The 23,202-nt window shown below is 52.6% G+C and overlaps 1 protein-coding gene across 4 annotated transcripts in view; it reads right to left on the bottom strand.

Annotated features, from left to right (window-relative positions):
- PAQR5 (progestin and adipoQ receptor family member 5) overlaps positions 1-22,810 on the bottom strand; it is a 91,418-nt gene extending 68,608 nt beyond the window's left edge. For 3 of the 4 annotated variants that reach the window (XM_067751887.1, XM_067751874.1, XM_067751889.1), the window contains exon 1: positions 22,677-22,810. Coding sequence is in view for 1 of the 4 variants with exons in the window: in XM_067751884.1 (XP_067607985.1) it covers positions 22,677-22,700 (24 nt within the window). In the remaining 3 variants the exon portion in view is untranslated. The remainder of the gene's footprint in view (positions 1-22,676) is intronic. The other variant, XM_067751884.1, reaches the window with a different exon arrangement.
- Between the last annotated feature and the right edge of the window lie 392 nt (positions 22,811-23,202).

The raw sequence follows: 23,202 nt of genomic DNA, 5'->3' as shown, positions 1-23,202 counted from the left end.
GGACCTCAGAAAAACAATGGAGGCAAAGATCAGGAAGATGCAAGAAATGTTTAACAAAGACCTGGAAGAATTAAAGAACAAACAAACAGAGATGAACAATACAATAACTGAAATGAAAACTACACTAGAAGGAATCAATAGCAGAATAACTGAGGCAGAAGAACAGATAAGTGACCTGGAAGACAGAATGGTGGAATTCACTGCTGCGGAACAGAATATAGAAAAAAGAATGAAAAGAAATGAAGACAGCCTAAGAGACCTCTGGGACAACATTAAACACAACATTCACAATATAGGGGTCCCAGAAAGAGAAGAGGAGAGAAAGGACCCAAGAAAATATTTCAAGAGATTATAGTCAAAAACTTCCCTAACATGGGAAAGGAAATAGCCACCCAAGTCCAGGAGGCGCAGAGAGTGCCATATAGGATAAACCCAAGGAGAAACACGCCGAGACATGTAGTAATCAAATTGGCAAAAATTAAAGACAAAGAAAAATTCTTGAAAGCAGCAAGGAAAAAATGACAAATAACATACAAGGGAACTCCCATAAGGTTAACAGCTGATTTCTCAACAGAAACTCTACAAGCCAGAAGGGAGTGGCATGATATACTTAAAGTGATGAAAGGGAAGAACCTACAACCAAGATTACTCTACCCAGCAAGGATCTCATTCAGATTTGATGGAGAAATCAAAAGCTTTACAGACAAGCAAAAGCTAAGAGAATTCAGCACCACCAAACCAGCTCTACAACAAATGCTAAAGGAACTTCTCTAAGTGGGAAACACAAGAGAAGAAAAGGACCTACAAAAACAAACTCAAGGGCTTCCCTGGTGGCGCAGTGATTGAGAATCTGCCTGCCAATGCAGGGGACACGGGTTCGTGCCCCGGTCCGGGAAGATCCCACATGCCGCAGAGCGGCTGGGCCCATGAGCCATGGCCGCTGAGCCTGCGCGTCCGGAGCCTGTGCTCCGCAACGGGAGAGGCCACAACAGTGAGAGGCCCGCGTACCAAAAAAACAAAACAAAAAAAAAACAAACCCAAAACAATTAAGAAGATGGTCATAGAAACATATATATCAATAATTACCTTAAACGTGAATGGATTAAATGCTCCAACCAAAAGACACAGGCTTGCTGAATGGATACAAAAACAAGACCCATATATATGCTGTTTACAAGAGACCCACTTCAGACCTAGGGACACATACAGACTGAAAGTGAGGGGATGGAAAAAGATATTCCATACAAATGGCAATCAAAAGAAAGCTGGAGTAGCAATACTCATATCAGATAAAAGAGACTTTAAAATAAAGAATGTTACAAGAGACAAGGAAGGACACTACATAATGATCAAGGGATCAATCCAAGAAGAAGATATAACAATTATAAATATATATGCACCCAACACAGGAGCACCTCAATACATAAGGCAAATACTAACAGCTATAAAACAGGATATCGACAGTAACACAATAATAGTGGGGGACTTTAACACCTCACTTACACCAATGGACAGATCATCCAAAATGAAAATAAATAAGGCAAGAGAAGCTTTAAATGATACAATAGACCAGATAGATTTAATTGATATTTATAGGACATTCCATCCAAAAACAGCAGATTACACTTTCTTCTCAAGTGCGCACGGAACATTCTCCAGGATAGATCACATCTTGGGTCACAAATCAAGCCTCAGTAAATTTAAGAAAATTGAAATCATATCAAGCATCTTTTCTGACCACAACGCTACGAGATTAGAAATGAATTACAGGGGAAAAAACGTAAAAAACACAAACACATGGAGGCTAAACAATACGTTACTAAATAACCAAGAGATCACTGAGGAAATCAAAACATACCTAGAGACAAATGACAATGAAAACACGACGATCCAAAACCTATGGGATGCAGCAAAAGCAGTTCTAAGAGGGAAGTTTATAGCTACACAAGCCTACCTCAAGAAACAAGAAAAATCGCAAATAAACAATCTAACCTTACACCTAAAGGAACTAGAGAAAGAACAAACAAAACCCAAAGTTAGCAGAAGGAAAGAAATCATAAAGATCAGAGCAGAAAGAAATGAAATAGAAACAAAGAAAACAATTGCAAAGATCAATAAAACTAAAAGCTGGTTCTTTGAGAAGATAAACAAAATTGATAAACCACTAGCCAGACTCATCAAGAAAAAGAGGGAGAGGACTCAAATCAATAAAATTAGAAATGAAAAAGGAGAAGTTACAACAGACACCGCAGAAATACAAAGCATCCTAAGAGACTACTACAAGCCACTCTATGCCAATAAAATGGACAACCTGGAAGAAATGGACAAATTCTAAGAAAGGTATAACCTTCCAAGACTGAACCAGGAAGAAACAGAAAACATGAACAGAGCAATCACAAGTAATGAAATTGAAACTGTGATTAAAAATCTTCCAACAACAACAACAACAACAAAAAATACAGAGATGTACATTAGTATTAGGTGATATACATAATAAGACGGCCCTGGCTGTTTTACTCTAGTGAAACTATTTCCATTGTAGGAGCTGGACAGGTGGGTGCTGGGCACCTAGCCCAGTGGTTCTCAACTCTGGATGCCCCTTAAAACTACCCAGAGAGTTTTTTGGGTTTTTTTTCAAGAGACAAAATTTAACATATGCACACAGTTTTATATATAATGCAGCATCACACCATGTAGGGCGTTTACTCTTATTTTATACATTCAGATATGTTTGAAACGCTTCCTAAGGCTACAAAACAACATAGAAAAATAAACAGGAATATATTCAACACTTACAAAAAGTGATATGATAAAGAATATAAAGTACTATTTTCCTAGGGAGTTTGAAAACATACGGATGCCTGGACCCACTACTCAGTTAACTGAGGTCTCCGAAGATCAGGGAGCTAAGGACCCAGGTGACTCCACAGCACAGCCGGGGTGAGGCCGCTAAGATTCTAGGCCAAGGCGAGAGCTGAGCTGGTCCTCCACTGAGCCCTGGAGAATCAGGACCAGGGTGCCCAGGCTACACAGCTTGTTGGCCTCCAGGGTGGGTGCAGCAGGCAGTTCCCTCCCCCAAGGTTGGGAAAGGGTGAGTCCCTGCCAGGTTGATGGAAGGTGAACCAGGCCCTGACTGTTGGCGTTCCCCTCCCCCCAACAGGAAATGTCAGGCTGCTGGGGAAGGCACGATCCTATCTCCACCCTCCTCCTCCCAAGCTGCTAATCTGATCAGAAGCTTAAAGTCTGAGACAAGGCTGTCAGCCTGTGAGACGGAGCCCAGACCACAGAGGAAGGAAGGCAGGGAGACCCAGGGAGGGCCCCGGGCAAGGGTGAACGCCTTCCCACATCCTGGGGAAGCAGCCCTGGAAGCCTGGAGGAGGCCATGCAGAACCAAGACACCCCCGCCCCTCCAGATGGGAGCTTCTGGGAGGCAGGCGTCAGCTCAAGCCACAGAGACACTGTCCCCCAACGAGGAAGGGCTGCTCTATGGGCACTGAGCTCCCCACCCGGAAACTGTCCAGGTGGGGTCTGGGGTGCTGACTCTGGGGACGGGGTGAAGTTAGGGATAGAGGCAGGAGCCTGGAAAAACACTGTAGCAGTAGCCCCAAACCCAACTGTGCTTCCACATAACCCAGGGGCCGTGAACGCAGAACCTACTGAGTGAGTCCACCTCGTGCTTGTTCAATCAGAATCCCCAGTGCGAGAGCCCCGGAATCATCTCCAGTATCAGGCGCCGGTGGGGATTCCCGCGCATGGCCCAGGGGGGAAGCAACTGCCCTGAGCTCCTGGGATCGGTCACCTTCTCGTGGCCCAGAATCCACTGTGCACTGAAGGAGCTTAGGTTCGAATCCACATCGCTCGGTGAGCAGGTGCTGCAACCCCAGGTCCCTGGTGAGCAAGGTATAGGAAAGCACGGCCACCCGCACAGAGAATCCCTTCTTTCTGAGAAACCAGACATGTCCAGTAGTGAAACCATGAGGGAGCGACAGGAGGGAGGGAAACAGACTTCTCCAAGGGACCACCAGCCTCCTGGCGATTCCCAGGTGTCTGGAACGCCACACATCCGCAGGTGAAGTATCACCCATCCAGCCACCAGATCGTGCCTCTGTACTTAGTACACACCGCTCCCTCGGCTTCGAGATGCCTTTGCCCTCACTCCATGTCTGCCTGGAAAGCTCCACCTCATCCTTGCCCGAGCCCCACTTCATCAGGCTCCAGTGCCCCTCACCTGCCCACTGCCCCCAGGTCCTCCCTGCCGCACCCTCAAGCTGGGTGGGTACTCCAGGAGCACGTCCAACCCCACCTTGCCCACTGCTGGGTCCCCGGAACCAATCACTGCCCCTGACACGGTGGAGAGCACTCAGAAAAGACCTGCCCAATGGCCCCGAGGAGCCCAGAGAAGGGGCCCAGAGCAAGGATGTCAGGACAGTCAGTGAAGGCCCCTGGGGGGAGGCACCGCTAGGAGTGGACCCCAAATGAGGGGGAGTACTTGCTCCGGCAGAGAGGAGAGGAAAGGAGACAAGCTTTAGAGCAAAGACCCCGCGCGGGGAAGTGGGCTGGCTGCGAACAGGGAGGCCTGCTGGTGCTGAATTCAGACACAAGAGATGGGAGGACGGCAGGGGGCAGGGAGGGGGGCACAAGAGCCCCTGGGCGCACCCCTCCTCCCAGCCATCAAGCTCAGCGTGACCTCCTCAGATGCTCTGCATCCTGAGAAGCTTTCCTGGCAATCATTAACTCTGAGCTTCACCCGCTAGGACTGGGGGGAGTTATTTACTGATCTAACTGGCAAGTGAGCCATTTCATGTAATTATTACCCAAAGAACACACCCCACAAGCAAGGGGGAAATGGTCAGGGGCAGCCAAGAAGCCAGGGAGGTGTGAACTGGCAGGAGGAAGGAGGTCACATGGACCTGGCAGGGGACCGGCATGTGCCCAGACCTTCAGCGGAGACTAGAGGATATTGGGGGTCAGAGAAGGACGTGGGGCCCAGAGGGGGAAGGGGAAGGACACAGGGCCCACATGACTTTACAAGTGGCCCCATAGCCAATGAGGAGTTCAGATGGGGGGGGCCGCGAGGGCAGGTGGTGGGGGCAGCTCTGCAACATACAATTATTCCCATCGGTGATGAGTGAGTCTGGGCCCTGGAGTCAGGTGGACCCGGCTTTGAGTCCTGAGGCCTCTCTGGGCCTCACTTCCCTCCCCTGTAAATGGCGGCGATGGCACTGATATGAAATCCCCCTTGCTGAGCACTTGGTCTATTCCAAGACCCTTATGGGCATTTTACACGCCACTGAGTTTCCACAATCTGCCTCCAGGTGGGCGCTTTTATAATCCCCAGAGTGACTACGCCATTGGTCTGTCTCAAGCATTAACAAGAGCCCACGTGGAAGGCCCTGGTGCACAGCAGGCGTGCAGAAAGTCACCTGCCCGTACAACGCTGTTATGACAGAGGATGTTCTTTTGCTGGGCTGCCGCAGGCTACAAGGTAGACCGCAAAACAGATCCTCCTTCCTCCTCGCCGGCACGGTATTCTTCCTGCTCACCAATGTCAGAGGCAACACAATTCACAATATTTAAAGGCAGCGGCAGATTAAGAGCCCCAGTGGCTGAAGTGTGACACAAGGTCATTACGCTAGTATTATTAAGCACAGGCTTTTTTTTTTTTTAAGGGCTGAGGAAAAATGCATTATTCAAAACCCCATGAAGAACGGGAATAATAGGTGTCTTCAAATCAGCCCCCAAGAAGGAGCAGCCAGAGCTCGGGAAGCTGTAAACAGTTAACCCTGCCCTGCCTGAGCCTCTGCTGCCAGACCACCTCTGAGGCTCCAGGCTGGCTTGCACCCCTGCCCGGAGGCCGGCCCAGAACCCGAGAGGGCCCAGCAGAGGCAGCAGCGTGGGATCAGCAAGCAGGCGACAGTGGGTGCGGGCTCCGGCTGCAGCCGTCCCTGGCCATCCCTTCCTGCCCCGCAAAGCCCCAACTGTCGCTGGTTTCTGTGGACAGTGATTCACTCTGCCCAGGCATGGAAAGCTGGGCCTCTGTATGAAAAGTGAGAAAGGAAAAAATCATTTCCATGATTAAAACACCTCTTCCGGGCTTCCCTCGTGGCGCAGTGGTTGAGAGTCCGCAGTGGTTGAGAGTCCCCCCGATGCAGGGGACACGGGTTCGTGCCCCGGTCTGGGAAGATCCCACATGCCGCGGAGCGGCTGCGCCCGTGAGCCATGGCCGCTGAGCCTGCGCTTCCGGAGCCTGTGCTCCGCAACGGGAGAGGCCACAACAGTGAGAGGCCCGCGTACCGCAAAAAAAAAAAAAAAAAAAAAAAAACACCTCTCCCGATCACGTCCCCACAGTGTCCCACAGAGCACTGGGAAGCAGGAAGTACCATGAAGGTGGAAACACGCCTGGAGATAGGTCCCTTTATTTCTTGGCCCAGGAATGTCAGACTGGACTGGCATCTACATGAGGAGGTGGAAAAATGGTCACCTCTGCAGTTTGAGTCAAGGGCCACCTCCATACTGTGAGGCTAGAAATTTTACCATTAGAGATTCATTTCTTTGGCTCTTTAAGGAAGGGCCTGAGGAACATGCTGATACTTTGGGGAGAGGAGAGGTGTCATGGGGAGTAGCGGAATTTATCGGAGGAATTTTTTTCCCTCTTACTTTTCATGCCGAGTCCCTGATCTTCCTTCCTGCACAAAGTGAATTCGTTTCCACGCTAACTGGTGGCAGTTGGCACTTCAGGGGGATAAATCCGAGCATGAGGGGTGAAACGAAGGGGCAGAGAACCCAGCTGTGTAGTGTCCATCATAAACAGTTTGTGGGAAGAGAACACTGGACAAGGAGTCAGAAAACCTGGTCAAGTTTGACTGAGCTGCCCTGGGTGGCCTGGGTGACCCCGCATGACCTTCTGTGCCTCAGTTTCCACATCCCAGTGTGAGAAAGCGGAGGTGGTGATACCTGCCAGTACCAGGAGGCGCTAGGGGAACAGCGTGAAGGCACAGCTGGGCACCACCAAGTATGTGAAACCCTTTGGCTCTCCCAAAGCACGGATCATCTAGCCCCACAGAGACCGTGCCCAGCCTCTGTCCTCCTCACACCGGCGGGATACACGAACTGAGTCCGGGAGCCCGAACAAAGCTGACTTGCATGGAACAAGGCCCACTTTATCAGGCCAGGTGTAGGGGTATTCACAGCACACCCAGGTCGGTGGGGTGGAGGCCCAGGCAGAGGCTGCATCCCTTTCCCTTCCCCTCCCTCCTTGGCCTGCTGCCCGTGAGAGCCTGACCACTGGACTTCACTTCCTCAGACTCCCTTTATGTTCTTTCAGGCCCTGATGGAAATCTGAAGGGTGGTAAGCAAAGACTTGATCATTAGAAAGAGCCTAAAAGGTACCTAAAGGACAAAACTGATGCTTCCAAAAGAGAAGCCAGGTGTTAAACCGGGGCCCAGAGATGTTAGGAGGCCTGCTCAGGGTCACCCAGCAAGGTGATCCTAGGGTAAGTCCAGAAGCCCCCAGCCTTGCTAAGGGATAATGCAGAAGCAACATTCTAGCAGCTGGGTGCCTGCTGGACTTGGAGGAACTGTCCCTGGGAGGACTGTCAAGATTCAACCAAACCAGACCAGGAGTGGGGAGGGAGGAGGGCAACAGCCACTTTCCCTTCTTCTGGAATCCCACCCCCTGCCCCACCCCCCCCACCCCGCCTCCTGCTTAAGCCAGATGTTTCGTCATCCTTCACACAATTGCTTTTTTAAATCACAACTTTTCTTAAAGCATCGGTCAGGTTCTAGAGAGGATGTGTACCAAAAGCAACAAAGAAATAAACCACTGACGTCCCATATTTCAGAATTGGACACCCCCCCTCCCCCACTGCTGGCACCCTTCTCAAAGCTGCTGCTCCCCAGCTCCACCCATCACAAGAAAGGACCCAGTGAGAAGCATTACTGGGTCCTGATCTGGGGAAACACTTGTTTCCTGCCCTGAGGGCCACTGAAGAATGCTTGAGGGGACAACAACCGCCCAGCTGGAAGCATTTTCAAAGCCTCACTGCCCCTCACAGAAGTGCAAGGTCACACTCCAGCCAGCCAGCAGCCCCCCAGGGCTCCCCTCCCGGCAGAGAGGCGACACTGTTGACAGAGCGCAAAGGGGCTCTCCTCCTCCCCCCCCAGTCCCGTCTCCTGTCCCGTCTCCTGCCCCATCCCTTCCCAGGGGCTCACCTGTCGCCCTCAGGGCAGCCATCACCCGTCCTCCTGCACCCCAGGGGGCCTGATGCTCAACCTCCCCGGAGACACCTGGCCTCACCTGGCCTCACCGGGCTCCTGCTGCCTCCTTCCCCTTCGAGGAGACCCACTGTCTGCTTGAGCTTTTCCTCCTTCTAGAAGTCATCTCTGCCAACCACAGCCCAGCTGGTTTCCCTTCATTCTCTGCACTGGCATCTGGGGCGATACAGCATATCGGAGAAGGGGACACCGTGCCTTTGCCGGGGAAGCAGAACAAACGCAACAAACCTGCAAGACCCACTACGCCCAGCCCAGTTCAGAGTTCAGGGGCACTAGGTAAACACTAGCTGAATGTGAGGCTATTTCCCCACAAATTCCACTCTCAAAAAGGTAAACAACTCCGGAGGCAACAATAAAAGAAAAATCGCAAGGTAGCACGAGTGATTGCCAAGTCTGCACGTGTTTGTGAATTTCCAGTGGATTTATTGACTTAGAGCACACAAGACTGGGAGGTAGACCAGCATTACTAGAATAGGCAAATCCTCCCCCAGCACACGCACACACACACACATACACACACACACACACAGATTCTGTGTGATTTGAGGCAGTGTGGACCACGGCCCCCAGCTCCAATACCAACCGTTCTACCATTACTGTTCTATTCTCCATGTTTTGAAGACTTTTTGATCTTCAAGAATTCTTCTCTCAAATCCAATGCCACTGGAAGAACCAGCTGCCAGGGATGAGCATCTGATCCTGGAGGAGGGAGGCTCCCGGAGGGAGGAGGGAGCTTTCATGGCAGGGGGAGCAGAAAGCACCAAATGGTGGGGATACTTGAGACAGGAGGGGAACACCTCTGCGGTGGCACAGGCAGACGGGGGGTGGGGGGGGGTGGGGAGGGGGCAAGCTGTGGGAGTGAAGGCAGATAGCTGAACTCATCCAGGGATAGGGTTTCGTTAATGTGACATCAAAAAGCCAGAGCTGGGGGCTTCCCTGGTGGCGCAGTGGTTGAGAGTCCGCCTGCCGATGCAGGGGACACGGGTTCGTGCCCCGGTCCGGGAAGATCCCACATGCCGCGGAGCGGCTGGGCCCGTGAGCCACGGCCGCTGAGCCTGCGCGTCCGGAGCCTGTGCTCCGCAACGGGAGAGGCCACAGCAGTGAGAGGCCCGCATACCGCAAAAAAAAGCCAGAGCTGGGTTAGACCCATGTCATTTCCAGGTCCTTCATTATCTGCAGCTCCACAGCCCCACCCCGAACTCACAAAGGGAGTTAACACTGGGAATTTAAACACTGTCTTCAAGAAGCACCCACAGGACGCAGCCTGCATCTCTGAGCCCACGGCTCCCTCCTTCCCCGTACACTGTCAGATTCACCTCCTCTACGTATATTTTCCTCCAGCCTCCCGATTCTGATCACCCCGGCCGCCCGCCCCCCTGGCCCCCCACACACAGTTCCCTGTGCCTCCCAGTCCATGCTCCTGCCCTTCCCACCACGAGGCCTCTCCTCATCTCCAGCCACCTCCTCCAGGAAGTCTACCCTGAGAGCCTGCTTATTTAACCACTCACACGGTGACAGCTCTGGAGCCCCACTGGGACCCGCAGTTTACTCACCCTCACACTCTGTCCCGTCCAAGTGTCTCTCTTGTCTTAACTGTCCCCATAGGATTTTAATTTACGGAGGTGTCTGAACGGCACATGGAGAGGCTAATGACGTTGAAAGAAGAACGTATTACTTACATTTCCCAAGAGAAGGGGACACAGCACAGGACACGGGGACCACAAGGAAAGCACTAGGCTTTGGTCAAGAGGCAGAAGCAGGAGCAAGGGGAAGGCCTAAGGCCAGAGCCTCTGTTGGGGTTTCCAATGGGAAAAGCATGGCAAAGCAGCTTGGGATTGGCTGGTTTGAACAGTTCCAGTGGCCTCTTAGGCATCGGGGCTGTCCCTAGTTGCCTGGTACCTGGCACTGGATTGGTTTAGGGCAGGGGAAATATTGGCTTGTGACAGAGTGAGATAAGCAGGGGATTCAGAGTATGGGGTCTGATCTCAGGGGAAATGTAACCACGTTGGCCGTTAGCCTGGCCTGGTGATTACTGCGTGCCAAACAGACAAGTACGCTATCTAAGAAAACACAGAACACCCATCCACTCACTTCCCCTCATCTTGCTCTGGTGTCAGCGTTCATTAATCTGATCGCTCTCTCGCTAATACAGTAGTTCTCCTCCCCTCTAAATTTCTGATAACTTGTTAACACAATCCCATGCCTGGACGAACCCAGCTATCTGCCCTTGCTCTCGAAACTCGCTGCCAACAACCCCCTGGCACCGGCACCGTCCTCCCACCTGCCCTTCTTGCCTGTTACACAGCAGAGGTGTTTCCCATCCTGGTCTCAATCTGGAACCCACTCCAGTGCTTCCTCAGGGACCCCTGAGCCAGGGACCCCCACACCCCAGCAAATCTCTCCCATCAGCGTTCATAATTCTGAAAACATAGCAGCAACAGCAAAAAAACAAAACAAAACAAAAAACTTCCTTGATTAACTGGGGGGGGGGAAATGCTTGTAAATTACATTCCCAACAAAAGACTAGTTTCCCCTAATCCACAAAGATCACCTCTAATTCAATGAGAAAAGGGCCAACAACCTCATAGAAAATGGGCAAAACATATGAATAGACATTTCACAGAAATGGAAATACACATGGCTCTTATATCTATGAAAACATGTTCAACCTTACGCAGAGCAAGAAAAATGCAAATTAAAACTACACCAAGAAACTATCTTTGGGACTTCCCTGGGTGGCACAGTGGTTAAGAATCCGACTGCCGATGCAGGGGACACAGGTTCAATTCCTGGTTGGGGAAGATCCCACATGCCACGGAGCAACTAGGTCTGTGCGCCGCAACTACTGAGCCTGCGCTCTAGAGCCCGCGAGCCACAACTACTGAGCCCACGTGCCACAACTACTGAAGCCCGTGCGCCTAGAGCCCATGCTCCGCAACAAGAGAAGCCACTGCAATGAGAAGCCCGTGCACTGCAATCAGGAGTAGCCTCCGCTCGCCGCAACTAAAGAAAGCCTGCGCGCAGCAACGAAGACCCAACGCAGCCATAAATAAATAAATAAATAAATAAATAAAACAAAAAAACTATCTTTGTCTTCCAGATTGGCAAACATCCGTAAGTTGGTAACACTCTATTTCGGAGAGTGTAGAAAAATGAGCGTCCTTGCACACTACTGGTAGGAGTGTACATTCTTATAAAGTCTATGGAGAGCAACCTGCTGATATCTTACAAAATACAAACCATCCGACTCACCAATTCCATTTCTGAGACGTTTCCCCACATGCACCCAGCAACACTGCAAAATGACTGAAGCACAAGGAGATTCAGTGAGACACTGTGATGTCCCCAGACGGGATTTGTTAAATAAATTATGTGCCATCCATATCATGGAACATCATATAGCTGTAAAGGAGAATGAAGAAGCTCTCCACGTACTGATCTGGAAGCTTCTCAAGAGAGCTAAATGGGGGCTTCCCTGGTGGCGCAGTGGTTGAGAATCCGCCTGCCCACGCAGGGGACACGGGTTCGAGCCCTGGTCCAGGAAGATCCCACATGCCGCGGAGCAACTAAGCCCGTGCACCACAACTGCTGAGCCTGTGCTCTAGAGCCCGCGAGCCACAACTACTGAGCCCTCGTGCTGCAACTACTGAAGCCCGCGCGCCTAGAGTCCATGCTGTGCAACAAGAGGAGCCACCGCAATGAGAAGCTCACGCCCTGCAACGAAGACCCAACACAGCCAAAAGTAAATAATAAATAAAATAAATAAATTTAAAAAAAAAAAAAGAGCTAAGTGGAAAAAGACCAAATCAGGGGTAGAAGAATACATATAGTGCTGCTACCATGTGGAGGGAAAGACCACATATGCATTTACTGATCTGTGCATGAAATATCTCTGGAAGAATATGTTAAGAAACTGGTAAAGTTGCCTCTGAGGAGGGGAGGGCACTGGGAGGCCAAGGGAGATGGGGGTGGAGACTTTTTCACAGCGAAATCTTCACAATTTTTGAATTCTGAACCATGTACTTTTATTTTCTAAGGAAAAAAAAGGGAGGGTGGGGGCAAAACAAGCAAGATTAAACAAATAAAACCCTCCCTAACTCACTTCCCTTCTGATTTCCATGCTCTCTCCTCACCTTCTGCTGACACAGGTTTGGAAAAGCTGCCTACCAGCCCCCTCCGTCCCCTCCTGCCCCTTCCTCAGCGACCCCAGGCTGACCTCCCCCATGGCAGCCACCGGACTCTAAATCCAGCGGCCACTTCCCAGTTCTCTTCTTACCTGAAGGCTCCAGAGACTTCACCGTGGGCCAGCCCCCATCCTTCAGCATCCTCGGGCTCCTCCAGCACCGGGCTCCCCGGGTTCCCTGCTCCCTCTCTGGGACACCTCCCAACGCTCTGTCTCTGAATGCTGGCACCCCTGGAGCTCACTTCTAGGCCCTCCTCTCTGCTTGGTCCACACACTCCCCCTGGGCCATCTGGTCTACCCAAGGCTAAGCTCATCATTTACACGCATGTCACTCCCAAACGTGCATCTCCAGCCAGACCTCTCTTTTGAGCGCAGGGCCCCACCTGGAGGACCCCCAGGTATCGCTCACCCAACAGGCCCAAAATGTAACTTGCCAGCTTCCAGCCACTTTCATCCTCCACACCCAGGAGGCTCCCTTGCCTGTGTTCCCTCCTGAGTATCCCTGAATCCATCCGCTCTTCCCTGCCCCCACCAGTGCCCACCTAATGGAAGCCTTCCTCATCGGCTCCCCCCAGCCTCCTCACTCCTTCCCACCTCAGGACCTCTGCACACAGTTACCTGTGTCCCGAATATTCCCCTCCACTCCCCACCCCTGCTTTATTCTAGAACTCAGATTACCATCATTCTCTCAAGAAGTCTCTCCTAAAAAAAAAAAAAAAAAGAAGTCTCTCCTGGCCCCTAGGCAAATGGCTCTCAACTGAGGGTGATTTTGCCTCCCAGGGGACATTTGGCAATGTCTAGAGACATTTTTGTTGATCACAACTGGGGGTGGGTTGTGTGTGGCTACTTACTGGCATCGCGTGGGTGGAGACCAGGGAAGCTACTAAACAGGACAGACCCCACGACAAAGAATTACCTGATGCAGAATGGCAAGAGTGCCGATGTGAGAAACCCTGCCCTAGATTAAGCATGTCCTCTGACACACTTTCATAACATGCTCCATTTCTCCTGCATAGCACCTATCCCAATGGTGTCAATATTTAACTGTGCAAAGGTATTGGCCAAGTTCCATTTCCTAAGCTTTATGGGATGAATAAATGAATTAGTCACTGGCTTGGGTTTATCTCTGTATCTCCACCTCCCGTGCCCAGCCTCAAGCTCAGAGCCTCGAGCTTGGCAGTGAAAATGTGCGGATTGATATGAAATACGCAGGGCAGGGACCGAGCGGTACTGAGCAGAGGCCCCCCTGTGTCCTGGCCTCCAACTCCGCTGGGTCCTCTGTGCCATCCGATGGCGGTCCTTTCCCTGCCCCGGACCAGCTTCTCCCCCTATTCTACAGCACCTAGCTCTGCCCAGCTTTGCGCAGCCCTCAAATCCTGCCTCTACCCGGGTGGCTCCATGGCCCCTTCAAGCCAGTGGATATGCCCTCATCATCTTGTCAAACTGGCTGCTCCTCCTATAAGCTTATCGGCAGCCTCACCACCACTCACCCAGCACCAAAGCGCAAACCTGGGCACCCTGTGCAGCACACCCACCCTCCAGACCTGCTCCCTCCACCCGCCCCAACCACGAGGCTCCAGTGTTACCCAGTTTTCTCCCACTTGGTTCTTGCCTTAAGCCTCTTTCCCTCCCAGACCATCTGTGACATCACTCCCAGCTCTGTCCATCTAAGATGATAATAGGCCTCTATCACTTCCTGATTAAAACCCCCTTCAGTGCTTCTCTCTGCCTACAGCATGGAGCCCAAGTTCCTCGCCTGGTCCAAGACCCTTCGCACTCTACCCGTCCAGGGCCCCATCTCCAGCCCCAAGCACAAACACCACTGTGCCACTTGTCTCCTGCCGCAGTCCAGGCTCTCTCCTCCCCTGCCCTCCCTCCTCCCCCTCCCCCTTTCCTCCCTCTTCCTCTACCTAGAGGCCTGGAGAGCTCATGTTCATCCTTCAGATCTAGTTCCAACACCTATTCCTCAACGGTATGGTGGTTCCTCAAAAAATGAAACACAGAATTTCCATAGGATCCAGCAATTCCACTTCTGGGAATACACCCCAAAGAACTGAAAGCAGGGACCCAAACAGACATTTGTACAGCCATGTTCATAGCAGCAATACTGACAAAAGCCAAAAGGTGGAAGCAACCCTTGTCCATCGACAGATGGATGGATAAACAAAATGTGGGATATCCACAACTGGAATATTATTCAGCCTTCAAAAGGAGGGAAATTCTGATGTATACCACAACACTGATAAACCTTGAAACATCATGCTAAGGGAAAGAAGCCAGACACAAAAACTCACATGTTGGACTTCCCTGGTGGCGCAGTGGTTGAGAGTCCGCCTGCCGATGCAGGGGACACGGGTTCGTGCCCCGGTCCGGGAAGATCCCACATGCCGCGGAGCGGCTGGGCCCGTGAGCCGTGGCCGCTGAGCCTGCGCGTCCGGAGCCTGTGCTCCGCAACAGGAGAGGCCACAACAGTGAGAGACCCGCGTACCGCAAAAAAAAAAAGAAAAAAAAAAAAACCTCACATGTTGTAAGACTCTGCTTAGGTGACGTACCCAGAATAGTCAAATTCACAGAGACCTAAAGAAGCAGGGTGGTTACCAGGGGCTGAGGGGAGGAGGGAAAGGGGAGTTAACGGGTACGGAGTTTTGGTTTTGTAAAGTGCAAAGAATTCCGGAGCTGGATGGTGGGGATGGTTGTACAACGAGGTGAATGTCCTGAATGGCACTGAACTGTATACCTTGAAATGATTAAAATGGTGAATCGTATGTTATGTATATTTTACCACAATAAAAAAGGCAAAAACCAAAACCAAAACCCAGCTCTCCTCGTTGAAACTCTCTGCACGCTACCATTACCTCCCCAAAAAAACCCATGCACGCCCCCACCCTCCATCCCCAATTCCCTACCTCACACCCTGGGTGGAGCTGACCAGACCCTCCTCTGGGCACTGCAATTACAGACTGACCTCTGTACTCCCAGACTGCAGGGTTCTGAGGCAGGGGGCTTGTCTGACTCCCTGCTCCTTCCTCAGCATCTAACCTGCCGTCTAGAGCAGTCTCTCGTCCTTCAGTGAGAACTATAAGACTGAATAACCCAGGGCTTCCCTGGTGGCGCAGTGGTTGAGAGTCCGCCTGCCCATACAGGGGACACGGGTTCGTGCCCCAGTCCGGGAGGATCCCACATGCCGCGGAGCGGCTGGGCCCATGAGCCATGGCCACTGAGCCTGCGCGTCCGGAGCCTGTGCTCCGCAACGGGAGAGGCCACAGCAGTGAGAGGCCCGCGTACCGCAAAAAAAAAAAAAAAAAAAAAAGTATAACCCAAACCGATCATTTTGGGTTAACACTACCCCAAATTTCTGAGCCTGTTGTCCTCAGAACAGTGATTTACTTCCAAGATTCATTGACAAACTCCTCCCATTCCTGGAGAAGATAAGTCTTCACCCTTCCATTAAGCAACAAGGTCAGAAGGGGCTTCCACGGGCGGGTTAATAAACAACTAACTTGGGAGGAATAAACAAAATAAAACCAGGGATGGGTTGGGGTAATGGTGTGTGGCCCTTGGGTCTAACACTGCTGTGCTCCACCTTCCCCTTCCTCTGCACTGTGGGTGGGCTGATTCACTTCCTGTGTCCCCTCCCAGGGCAGTGGGAGAGGGGACCACGGAGCAGCTAAGTCCTTAGGGCATGTAGAGATGATTAGTCACTGGCTGGAAGGCTGCTGACCTTAGCGCCTGGGCCAACAACAGGCCTGCTTCCCCCGCCCCCTACCTTCTTATGTAACCCAAGGCCTGGGAGGCAAAAAGACCTTGGCCTTGGCTCTCAGCAAGAGGCCCAGTGGGCCCAGAGCCTTTCCTGTTCTCATAGCTCACATCCTACCCCGTAAGCCCTTGGAGACCCCATGCACAGGCTCCTTGGTTCTCACACAGTCAGCATCTCCAAAACAGGGGCTGAAAGAGAAAAGTGTCTTCCTGGTCCTGGGGGTAACCAGTGGGAGGGTCTTCAGAGATCATCTAACCCCGTGGTTCTCAACCAGAGACAATTCTGCCCACCGCGGTCGTTGGGCAACGTCTGGAGACACTGCTGTTTGCCGAGAGAAGTGAGAGGTGGCGTTACTGGCATCTAGTGGGTAGAGGCCAGGGCTGCTGCCGAACGTCCTACAAAACACAGGACAGCCCCGCAGCAAAGAAGTATCTGGACCTGATCTCAGCCAAGCTGTCTCTTCTACAGACGAGAAAACTGGGGCCCAGGAAGGGACAGGGTCAAAGTCATACTGTGAGTTAGATCGTGTCAGAATTAGAATCCAGAGGGACTTCCCTGGCGGTCCAGTGGTTAAGACTCCGAGCTTCTGCTGCAGGGGGCTGGTGGGGGAACTAAGATCCCGAATGCCACGCAGCGCCGACAAAAAAAAAAAAGTATATATATAAAAAAAAATTAGAATCCAGGGCTCCCCGCCTGCCACACCAGGCCTTCAGCTCCCCAGACCCCAGTGACCAACTCAAAGACCAGTGGCAAGCTGGCTGAGTAGCCGAATTCAGGCCCCTGGGATCTGGACACCCGTGATGGCTGGGCTCTGTGCCTCTGGCCGGCTCCAAATGCATCCCACCAAAGTCATCCTGACCACAGGGCTCCCACATAGTCAAAGAGGAAGAATGTCTTAAGGGGCTACAGTGTATCCCGGCAAGACGCCCATTTGAGGTTTAGGCAAAATTCATCACGCAAGTTCCCCACAGAGCTCTCTGGGGGTGGTCCTAGCCTGGTGTCAAGGACGGAAGAAAGGACAACCCTGTAAGATAAACCCTGGGTGAGAGGACAGAGCACGGGCAGAAATCACACCTAGGATCACTGCTTTGGGGGAACACTGTCTTTTTCCCTAACTGCCAAAAACGACTGTATCTCTCACACCTGTTAGCTCCTTGCTGCCATCCTGCACAATTTCAGAATAACACCTAGAGTCACCCTTGTCCTTTTCCCTCAGGAGCCAACACTGTGTCTCCCACCGTGGACCAGACACTAGGGCACAGGTCCAGGCATTAGCACTGACAATGCAACCCCATTATTTATGAAGGACTGATTCATGTCATGTCACAACAGGCGTACTTTTCCATCTACTGTCGCTGAAAGCCACCAGACTTGTAGTGACGGTGGTAATAAAGGAGGCAAGGGACAGGAATGCATAAGCTATGTCTCATGTCAGGGTCTCCCCTCTTCACAGGAAGGGAGCCCATAAGGAGTGGCTGGGGGACAAGAATGGGGGGAGGGGAGCTACAGTGGCCTCAGACACAGGACGAGTCACTTTTTTTTTTTTTTTTTTTTTGGCTGTGTTGGGTCTTCGTTGCTGCGTGCGGGCTTTCTCTAGTTGTGGCGCGCGGGCTTCTCATTGCGGTGGCTTCTCTTGTTGCAGAGCACGGGCTCTAGGCACGCAGGCTTCAATAGATGTGGCACGCAGGCTCAGTAGTTGTGGCTCGCAGGCTCTAGAGCTCAGGCTCAGTAGTTGTGGCGCACAGGCTGGATTGCTCCGCGGCATGTGGGATCTTCCCGGACCAGAGATAGAACCCGTGTCCCCTGCATTGGCAGGTGGATTCTTAACCACTGTGCCACCAGGGAAGCCCAGGACGAGTCACTATTATGGACTCATTTCTTCAGGCAAAGCATTATCATTGTTCCCTCCACGTGCCCTGCCTCCCTTCCTCCCCAGTTTTCCCAACACGCTGGTAAAAACTCCTACACATCCTTCAAAGCCCAACTTCTGGAGTCTCTCTCCCAACATCAATTTCAGCTCTTAATTTGGCAAACCACAATACCAATGGGAGAAGATTTGGGGGTCAATAGCAGGGAAATCGTCAAAGTTCCCTATGCATCTAATGTGGGGGCCTGCACAGGAGCTGCTTCCCCTGTCTCCACGTGTGTGTCGACCACCCTGGCCTCCAGGCTCTTTGTCCTGTCTGTGTGGCCTACTTGGCTGACTGAGGCAGCACAGCATGGAGGCTAAGGCTGCAGGGTCTGGAGCCCGACTAATTCTGGTGCTCCTCTCCCTGCAAGTGTCATTTTGGGCAAAGTTATGCCACCTTTCTGAAGCTCAGTTTCCTCATCTGTAAAATGGAGATGATACGGTTTCAACCTCATGGCTGTGGTAAGGACTACCTAGTACAAGCAAAGTGCTTAGAACAGTGCCTGGCATCCGACTAGCATTTATTGCATGCTTATTAGTATTATTAAAAATGTAACTCAAGGGACTTCCCTGGTGGTGCAGTGGTTAAGAATCCGCATGCCAATGCAGGGGACACGGGTTTGAGCCCTGGTCTGGGAAGATCCCACATGCCGCGGAGCAACTAAGCCCGTGCGCCACAACTACTGAGCCTGCGCTCTAGAGCCCGTGCTCCACAACAAAGACAAGCCACCGCGATGAGAAGTCCGCACACGGCAACAAAGAGCAGCCCCCGCTCGCCGCAACTAGAGAACGCCCGCGCGCAGCAACGAAGACCCAACGCAGCCATACATACATACATAAATTTAAAAAAAAAATGTACCCCTGCTCCTCCAAGCAGTTAGGAAGGGTCTACACTCCCAGTGAGTGTCAGGAGGAAATACACCTCCAGGGACCCCATCTCCTGTCTTTGTTCCTGCAATAGCCTCTTTGGGAGGTCTTCTTGCCATAGGTATCTTTTCCTCCAATCAATTCCACACGGCCTAGAGTTCTCCCTTAGAACACAGACAAAAGTCCTTTACAGAAACAACACTGGCCAGCAGAATGATGCGGTGGGGAGGGAGACTGAAGTGGCTTGGTGTTCGTGGATGTGTCTCCCATATTTTCTATCCCGTAGATAGTTCCAGCTTCTACCCTATCCCCCCGTCCATACACACACGCAACCTTCTCCATCCTGCTTGTCCTGACACAGTGCCTCAGAATTTCAAGCTCTTGGGGCCTCCAGACAACCACTCATCAGATTCCTAAGCGAGGCCTAAGAGCCCCCCACCTTCTCCCACGCCTTGGGCAGAATAATGTCCTCGCTCTTCCTGGCCCACACATCTGGTCGCGCCTTCTCAGACTGGTTTTTATCCTTGACCCAGCAGATCTGAAGCTCCACCTCTTTCCCCAGGGCTGCCAGGGACTTGGCTTGCCCGCCTGGGTCGTCCAGTGCCCTTGGGGAATCTGAAAAGGCTGCCTGGAGACGGCACTGTTTTCACCACGAATAGAGGCACCACCCACCTTTGGAAAGCAGCATTAGGAGGTTTCTTCTGGGGATGCGGGTCTAACCGGGAGCGCTCCCCCCTTTGCGCTCTCAAATCACTCTATGTGGATGGTGATCTGTTCAGCTAGGAGCTGCCCCTCTGAGCAACTGGGGGCACCTGGTCTGAAGGTTCTTTCCAAGACAACTCCTAAGCACCCCTAGCATCCTGGTGCAGGGGACAGAGACCCAGCTTAGAATTAACTCAAGTCCAATCAGGAAAAGCTCCAGCTCTGTCTTCAAGAGGTCACTCCTGTCTCTGGGCCTCAGTCTCCCCGACCGTACAATGAGGAAGCGTGGCCTGGATGTATTCATTTACTCAACGCATATTAACTAAGCACCCACTGCGCACCAGGCACTGCTCTGACTCCTGGGAATAGAGCAGAATAAAACAGACCGAAAGCCCTGCCCTCATGGAGCTGACACTCTAACAGGGAAGACAGCCAAGAAACAAGATTCTTCAATATTCTTAATATACAGGATGTTAGATGGTGATATGTGCTATGGAAAGTAAAGCAGGGAAGGGGTGTAGAGATATGACCTCTAAGGCTTATTCCAGCTGAGATATTCTGTGTCTAAAGGTCTTACTCCACTGGGTTCTTGTTAAGAGCCAGGAACAGGCAGTAGGAAGCTGGGTGGGCCCTACGTGTGCACAAACCCCTGGGGAGGAACAGGTGGTGTGTGTGTGTGGGCGGGGGGATGGGAGTGGGGATGTGCAGGGGCTTGAATCCCAGCTATGTTCTCAGTGGTCTCCCCCAAGGAGCAGAACTGATCAGCTCTGGGTGTCCTGGCCTGTCCTCAGGCCAAAGCAGACACCACATCTGCTAAGGAGTCCAAGGTTATAAGGTTCCTGGCAGAGTCTCAAAAGTCTTCAGGGCACTGCCATGGAAAGTCCGCTACACGCTGCCTCCCCATTCGTTCCTGGTCTTGGATCTCAGACCCCTCCATCCCTCCTATACCCTCCCCTGTATCGTAGAGTATCCCCTCTCCTCACATGGGGGCAGGGGTGGATTTTTCACCAATTTCAGCAATTCCTCTTCCATTCCTGTGAACCTACTGTGTGCTCACAATGAGGAGAGCTCTCAGAGGGATACCAAGATGTGTGATCCCTTCCCAGAAGGAATTTACAGCCCACCTGGGGAGGTCAGGCTAACAAACATGTGAGGAAAGAAAAATCGTCTCTCACACTCTGCTTTGCAGCTTGCAGAGCGCTTTGGACCACACACTCTCATGTAAAGCCATGCAGATTCTATTGTCCCCATTTTACAGATGAGGCAATTGAGGCTCAGAAAAGCAAGTCCTCTTCCCTGAATCCATGGATCCAACCTGAATCCATGGTTGCCCCATGGAAGGATCAGGGAAGAGGCAATGAAGATTAGAGTTTCCAAATAAGATTTCTTGGAGAGATGGGTAAGACTCTGGTATAGACGGGCCAAGGGTCCTCTGCCTTCAACCTAGAGCAGGGCCAAGTTGGGCATGGAACCCACTTCCTGCTGCTTCTCCTAGCCTGACAAGAAGTAGATTGGGGGTAAGGTGAAAGCCTGGCTGTCTGGAAAGGCACATGGGATTATGGATGTGCTCACTGGCTTAAAAGAACCAAGTGGGGTAAGGATTTCAAGGACCCGCAGTGATGGCATTGGGCACCTTTCTGGTCTGACTTTTCAGAATGCCCTTTCTGTTCACCAAGGGCAAAGATCCATCAGCTGGAAAAGAGGCTCTGCTATTTCAGGTTAATTCATTCCATTCTTGTGGGGCACCTTCCGAGAGTGCCAGGTACTATGGTTACAGCCGTGAACAAAACAGGTCCTCGCCTCCTGCAGACCTCCTAGCTTAGCAAGGAGCTGGCCCTCTGTTGGAGGAGCTTCCTGACCAGATTTTATTTCTTCTTGGAGGTGCACTCTCTGGGCCTACCCCTTTCAGGGGAAGAAACTCAAGGGAGGGGGAGAAGAAATGAACCCCTGCTGATCAGGGGCCCAGAAAAATGGAGAACCAACCATCTGACTGTGGTTTGTGGTCCAGGTCCACCACTTTTCTCCAGCAAGTTACTTAACCTCTTGGAGCCTCCTTTTTTGCTCATCTGACAATGGATTAAGACCTACTACCTCACCGGTTAATTAGGGAGGGGGTGTGGATGAACTCAAGGAAGTGTCCACGTGAGTGCTGTTAGCTCTTCTCTGATGCTCTGATCTCCCCCACCTGTCCTCTCTGCTTCTGCGTGGTTAGGACCATCTTTCATCCCCTTTCCCACACACAGCTGAGCTCTCCTCGCAGCCAAGGCAAGAGGAAGCCCATTCTGTTCAAATCGTCAAGGGTTATAGAGGTCGCTCTAGATCCCTGCCTCTGCCTACCCTCTCTCCCCAGTGCTCATCTCGAGGAGTGCGGGGGGAGCCGAGGATGCCCCGCTGGGCTGTGACCTGCGGGAGACAAGACAAAAGCCCAGAACTCCCCGTGGCTGGGCACCCACTTCAGCAGGGCCCAGACGGCGCCCGGCCCCCACCCCACACCCGGCAGAGGGCCGCCCCCTCACCCGCACCCTGTCTGGCTCAGTACAGTCTCCTATCGTACCTGTTGGCCGGAGGAGGCGGGAAGCACAAACGTAAACATCCCTTAAGAAATCGCCAACTCTGCCGTCCCCATCTAAGGATATATACATATTTTTAAAGGAACTGAGGGACACGGGGGAGGGACGCAAACGCTCAGAAGAGTGAGGGATGGGAAAAGCGAGAAGGCAAACTTCCAACCGATCTCAGCGGAGACCCCGTGAACCGGCAGCGGCCACCCCACCGCATTGGCTCCCGGGCGGAGGGCGCGAGGGCAAAAGTGGCTGCATTTCGCCGCCGTCCGGTGCACGGCATTCCGGGCGCAAACTTTCCAAGAGCCGCCCGGGGAGCGGCCGGCGGGCTCCGGGGAGCCTGGGGGCGGCCGCCGAGGCGGGGTGCGCGTGGACAGGGAGGCGGGAGGACGCGTGCCGCGGGGGTGTCCCGCCCTCGGTTACCTGGGTTCTGAGTGTCTCGGGCATCCGGCTGAGAAGGCGCAGGGACGCAGCACAGGCAGGAGGAGACCCGAACTCTCCTCCCGGCCGCGTCCGCCACGGGACAGCCCGCGCTGCACCTGGCTGGGAGGTCGGCGCGCTTCCCCGCGGGCCCCGCCCACCCCTCCCGCGCGGGGCGGGGCCGGGAGGGGCGGGCGGGGGAGGAGCCGAGGCAGGGCACAGGTCCCATCGTGGGGCCTGCACCTAACAGTGTGCCAGCCACGCCGGGCTCCGTGACCTCCAAAGGGTCGACCCCTCACTCGCCAACCTGCGGTGCGAGGCAAGCCCGGCGCCCAGGTGGAGTCGGGGGTGTCCATAGGCCCCCTCTCCCCTGCACCTTCCACGCCCTTCATGCCCACCCCCACTTTCAGGGGCAGAGACCTGGGAGCCCCGAGGCCTCCTGGAGGGCAGGGCCACTGAGCCTGCTCTTCAGAAGAATGCATGGGGTGGAGCACAGGGAAAAAAACAACTGGGTGCCCGCAGCCCCACC

This window comes from Pseudorca crassidens, chromosome 1 (assembly GCF_039906515.1).
Source record: "Pseudorca crassidens isolate mPseCra1 chromosome 1, mPseCra1.hap1, whole genome shotgun sequence".
Classification (NCBI taxonomy): domain Eukaryota; kingdom Metazoa; phylum Chordata; class Mammalia; order Artiodactyla; family Delphinidae; genus Pseudorca; species Pseudorca crassidens.
The sequence above is the reverse complement of the archived record's forward strand: the minus strand, read 5'-3'. Positions and strand labels throughout refer to the sequence as shown.